Source organism: Hipposideros armiger, unplaced genomic scaffold (assembly GCF_001890085.2).
Source record: "Hipposideros armiger isolate ML-2016 unplaced genomic scaffold, ASM189008v1 scaffold_341, whole genome shotgun sequence".
In the NCBI taxonomy this organism is placed as follows: Eukaryota; Metazoa; Chordata; class Mammalia; order Chiroptera; family Hipposideridae; genus Hipposideros; species Hipposideros armiger.
Window position 1 is genome coordinate 1,423,016 of NW_017731691.1, and position 6,135 is coordinate 1,429,150.

A 6,135-nucleotide genomic window follows, 5' to 3' on the forward strand; every position below is an offset into this window, starting at 1 on the left:
AGCAAGAATTACTATCCTCGTTTTTCAGATGAAGAGACGGAGGCTCAGGGATGTTAAATGACTTGCTCAGTTTCAGAAATCTACCATTCCATATCCCTCACTAGCCTTAATGGAGGCCGCTGACTATGTGCTAGGCACTGTAGTGGGTACTGGAGCTACACAGATGAGTACATTAGAAATGAAACAACTGTTCTTTGCTTACCTGACCTATTTGTGAGCAGGAGAAGATTCCCCCCCCCCAGTTCCATATAGGGAATTGTGGAGGCAAAAATAAAGATAAGTAGTAGCAATAGTTCCCATTTACTGATTGTGCACTGTCCTAATGTTGTACCATATAAATTGTTTTAAAAAGTGCTGTACCATGTAAATTGGAAACAGGCCAAAATGGAGTCACTTTTGCTAAACCACATCACCAAACAAAACTTAATAAGTAACCTAATTGAAGTTTCAGCCTCTCCCAGGAATGAAATGTTAAACCCATCAGTCTGGAAATTCCTGATCATTAGGGAGGTAAACTGCCTGATTAGACCCTTCCAGCCTTCTAAGCGAAGGTGACCTTGCCTGAAATAATCATCTCCTAACTTCACAGTCCCACTCTCTTTCCGTCTATAAAAACCTTCATTTTATACTACTAATTGGAGAACCCTTTTAGTTGCTAGTGGGACGCTGCCAGGTTCAAGGATTGCTTAATAAAGCCAATTAGATCTCCAAATTTGTTAAGTTGAATTTTGCTCTTTAATAATATATAGATATGCACACACAGATACCTATATCATATACTTTAATCTTCACAAGGATCCTCTCAATACCTTCATTTTACTGAGGTGAAAATAGAGGCTTAGAAAGTCTGATTAGCACAAGGTCACAGGGCGGTTAAGTGTTCCCCTTTGATTCGTACTCTAATCTGGTTGGCTCTAGGTCTAGGTCTCAACTCCGACGACCAGTTAGATCTTTGTTAGAATTGGGCAACAAGTCAGGAAAATGGAAGCCGCGGTGTAGTCCGAGGTCTTGGGAAGGGGACGCTGGGCGAGTGGAACTACGTGGTGACTGGACCCTGAAAAGCCGGCTCCCAGTTTATGGCCACTAGGAAGAAGCGCAGGCAGCAATAGGTTTGGAAATTTGGAAGCCACCTGAAAGGGAGACTGAGGCAAAGAGGAGTAGAGGCTGCATCGGAGTCGTCTCAGCTTCTTCCGCAAGAAAATTCACGCGGCCGCCTCACGAACGTGGAAACTGGCAGTTGGAGGCGCGCGGGGCGGGCGTGTGGGCGGAGCCTCGGGGGGCGGGGCTGGGTGTGGGGGCGGAGCCTGCCCCTCAGCTTCAAGCGGCAGCGAGGAGAGCTTCACAGATCGCTAGGCTTCTCCGCGGAGTGCCGCCTCCTGCCGCGCCTCCGCCCTTTCCTCGGCCCCACGCCGGGTTCTTCCTCTTCAGACTGCTCTCAGCCCACGCGCCCGCCGGTTCCGTTATGGCGACCAGCAGCCCCAGCGTTGTGGTGAGCAGCTTGGCCCGCCAGGCCCGGGGTGACAGCAGCCAGCCTGTGTGGCGCGGGGCCCGCAGTGCGGGCTCCTGCCGGAGGTGGTCCGGGGAAGCCGGGGGGCTGGAGGCGGCGGCAGCTCCCGGGGTTCGGCTTTACGTCACACCCGGGCGGCGGGGAGACGGAATGGCGAGGCGGGGGGGGGTGCCGTCTCTGGGGAGTCCTGGAAACGCTGTGGGAAGAGCCGCTGGGGAAATGGCGTGTGGGTCGACTTGCGCCGCTTGCGAGTGCCCTGTGACGGTGGGCTAATTCGGGAATGATCTGGCGGGGCAGGGGAGAAGCCCTTCTCTGTACATTTGTGGGATGGCGGTGAGGGCCTTTGGGCACGGAAACTACCATATAGGAGGGTACGTGGGGACTGGTATTTTCATCTAGTTCTGCAAATATGATAATACATGTTTGCGCCTCATTGACACCACACCGCAGCCTTGGCAGCGGTAACCACGCCTATCGTTTCAATCACGAAGGAAATAGTGAAATTATATTAGGTGATTTTGCCGGCCCAGAGGTAGCAGGCCTCGAATTCAGATATTCTTGAATCCGAATCCCATGCTGTTTGATGCAGCCGGAGACAAAAAATGCGAATCTAGTCCTTATCTTCAAGGACATTCGTATCATAACCAGCCTCTCATGTCCTGTCTCCAACCTCATTGGTTCTTTTTCTTGATTCTGGAACAAGCCAGATACTCTCTCCCTCCCCTCTCACCTATCTCATCATGCTTGCTAACGTAGCCAACCCCCTTTAAACCATTAAATGCCTTAGCTTGCATCGTCATCATCATTATTTTAAGAGTTACCCGGTTACCTGTTGATTGTCTCCTTCTAGAACATAAACTTTACAAGGGCAGGAATCACCCCTGTAACCCCAGCTCATAGTACAGTGTCTGGCATTTAAGAAACTCTCAATAATGGTTTGTTGAATGAATAAATTAACCACTTCACTTGAGCCCTAAAAAAAAGGATTCTATTTCTTATTAGGCATTGTGACTTAAGGTAAAGAGCAATTTAAAAAAAAAAGATTTTATTGGGGAATCGGGGAAGGGGAACAGACAAGTTGCTGTTCTTTTGTTCTTCAGTCTAGTTGTGGAGGACGTCGCTTCACTGGCCCATTTTGGTATTATCCTTGTGCTCTTCCCGGGTGAGGCAGTCGCTCCCCGGCCACTGGATGGCTGTTCATGGTGGCTCACAGCAGCTCATGAAAGCTCACGCCCACTGCTGGCCAGCCTCACTGCAGCCTAGCCGTTGCTGGCGACTCACGGCAGCCCAGTTCCAGGTCGAGCTGTTGTTAACCATCTTAGCTGTAGACGGCACAGCATCACTCGCCCCCATGTGGGATCCAAACCGGTGCTCTGCTGCTCAGCGCTGGCGTCGTAAGCCAGCTCCTAACCAAAGTGCCATTGGCCGGCCCAAAGAGCAATGTTCTTAATGGCTGGGAATCCTGCTGTGTGGCCTTGGGCAACTTACTGCGCGTTTCTGGGGGAGGATAAATAATTTTCCTTCTACCCCTCTAAGTTCTTCTGGCTGGATTACTAATTAAATTAATATGAGACAGAGTAACAGGAGAACACGACCAAATTTAGTACCTGTGTACATATGAAGGTTCCATAAGAATATGAATATGAGGACAGGCAGTTGAGGCTGATATGCCATCTATAGCTAAGGGGAAGGGGGAGTTGTGGTTTGGGAGATGGAAAAGCCAATGTTTGGTAAATAAATGTTTGCTGGGCTATCTTTAACAATGGGACTCAGAGAACATGGGTCAAAGGGGCGTTGGTAGGTTCCTTTTTGTCTATCTCACTTAGTTCATAGTAAACTGTATATGATGATAGCTCCCTATTTGGAGAAGGCCCTCTATCTAAATTCTTTTAGGCAGTTGAGGGAAGTCAGAGGTTTTCCCTGAGCCTTTTGTTTCTTGAAAATAAGCAGCTTAAAATATTATCCAAAAAGGCATATTTTGCAATGGTAAACAAACTCTACTTCCCCTTTGTTTTTTTTTTTTTAGGGGTAACTGAAGTGCTAGCTGCTCATGGCTATTGAAAGCATTATAAGGAGGTTTATGTGAATAAACAACCTTTGGGCAGTCCCTGACTAGGAATAGTAATAATAGCTACTACCATTGTGTTTATTACATAGTCCTATTTAGTTCTCCAGATAACCCTGTAAAATAGTATGATTATTACCATTTTACAGAGGAGGAATTTTTGAAGGCTCAAAGAGGGTAAGTAATTTAACCTCAACATGGCATACCCATGACACGCAGTTATTAAGAGGAGCTCAGACTCAAACCTAGGACTCTCTTAAGAGCCCATGCACTTAAATGTTATGCTAGTAGTAGGTACTCAAAGAATGGTGGGGGCTGTTGTTTTTATTCAGTTGCTAAGGAAGTTAGATGCTTTTAGCTTTGGGGTATGATGCCATTCCCAGCATAGGGTGAATTATTATTTTCAGAACTGAATGGTGTTAGTTTTGTTTGTGTTTTTGGTTTGCAAATCCCTGTTCCTTTATTTCCTTCCCTAAAATTGTGTGTGCGTTAGAAATAAACACTTAAATAGTTGCTTACTATGTGCTGGTTACTGTTCCAAGCCCTTTACATATGTTAACTGGTTTGATATTTATAAAAAAATTTGTGTGGCTCAGAGGGGTTAAGTAACTTGCCCAAGATCCCCAGCAATGTTAAGATTTGAATCTAAGTTATTTGGCCCCAGAGTTTGCTCTTAGCATCTCCATTTTTAAGTTAGTGGTGACAATAGTGGATAATTATTTAGCACTTACTATGTCTTAGGCATTGAGGTAAGTATTTTATAGCCATTATGGAATGTAATTGCCCCCAAATTATATAACGGGTACTCTATGAGGTAGATAAACACTAGTATGACCTTGGAGGCACAGATTGGTGAAGAAACTAGCCCAACACCACTTAGATGAAATTGGACCCCAGATATGCTTGATCTAACCCATGCTGCTTGTATCTAACATTGAACTACCAGGGTAAATTGGATACTTAAACTAAGAACAAGCTTCTGGATTTTTGAAAATTAATGTGAAACATCAGATATACATTCTGTGGATAATACCTTCTGAATTTCACAATGATAGTGCTAAAAATGTAATCCTGTTAATACAGGATTTAAATCTTGACTTAAATCTTACCCTGCCAATAATTTTCACAGAATTGATAAAATAGTGCAGTTTTTTTTTGGTCCACAACCCTATCATTTTTATCAACTGGCGACTGACATTAATCATTGTAGACCAGAATTATTCTTTGTAACCACCAAAAAGTGGAGCCAATCAGTTTGGAGGTTTCATTCTGCAACATTGTGAGTAATGTGACACAAACTATAGAGCCATCTTAATTGTTTTCCATTGTTTGTATCTGGGCATTACAGAAAATCCACAGGCAGGAGGTGGGAAAAAGACAAAAGGACCACCAACCACATCAGCAGAGAAGAGGGGTCTTGGAGTTGTTTTAGTTTTCCTTAGTATATTAGGCAGTAACTGGGCCATGTCATTTTCCCGCCCTGTGTGAAGAGAGACTAAAGATTAGCTAGGGCACCTTTCTTCCTTTCTGTAATTTTATATTGTGTGGATTCAGTAAGATTTATATGCTCTGAAAGTATCGACTACCATCATTGATATCAATATTTTCCTGCCAGTGGAGACTAAATTCTTCACATTTAGAATAAGTTGCTACTAATAGGAGTTCAAACGGACACTTCAGATTGCTATGGAGCTACGCTGTCTTCAACACTGTGCTTCTGAAAATTGATTGATTATATATATTTATTTATATATATACATTTATAGGTCCAGAATGAACATGCCTATTATTCCACTGTGCACATTAATAAAAGGAAAGATCACATTGTTGGATAAACTCATGTCCTTGCACATATAGTAGTTATGGGCTCACTTACCTAGGAGCAGCTAATAATTTACCCCTGGATTGAATAGTCAAGAATGCTGACTATAAGAATTTAATTCTTATAATTCTTACATTGTTGTAAACCTTTTACCCTTAGAAGGGAGGGCAAGCAAGTTATATATGTAATTTATTTGTAAGACTGATACAAAATTGGAAGATGAGCATACTACTAGCTTAAATTATTTTCACATTTAAAATGTTTATCAGTAATTCATAATTTTGGTTTTGTTTATTTATTTATTTATTTTTATTAATTTATTTTTATTATGAAATATGCATTTTTAAGAATTAGTTTCAGCTGTACAACACAGTGCAATAGTTATAATTTTTACCCCTCGAAGTGACAACCCCCCTCCCCCAATCTGCTGCCCCATTTTCCCCCAATATCATACATATCTATTACAAATCCCCCGACTCCACTCCCACACTACACTCCATGCCCCATGACCATGCACATATAGATATATATATTTAATCATAGTTGACATACAATACTACACAACATCAGCCTCAGGTGCACAGCGCAGCGATCAAGCCTCCCCGCCATCCATGATGCAAGACATGTGACCACCCGACACCCCACAAAACATTCACAACATCATCAATTACATTCCCCGAAACGTCCCCTACGCCCCCACGGCAACACTGCAGCTGCGTACCTAAACTATCCAGCCCCCCC

At 43.7% G+C, this 6,135-nt stretch overlaps 1 protein-coding gene across 1 annotated transcript in view; it reads left to right on the top strand.

The window, feature by feature from the left end:
• Positions 1-1,297: 1,297 nt before the first annotated feature.
• The window catches only part of HPRT1 (hypoxanthine phosphoribosyltransferase 1), a 44,127-nt gene continuing 39,289 nt past the window's right edge, over positions 1,298-6,135 (top strand). Inside the window, exon 1 of the mRNA XM_019661260.1 lies at positions 1,298-1,489. Coding sequence (XP_019516805.1) covers positions 1,463-1,489 — 27 coding nt within the window. The 5' untranslated portion in view covers positions 1,298-1,462. The remainder of the gene's footprint in view (positions 1,490-6,135) is intronic.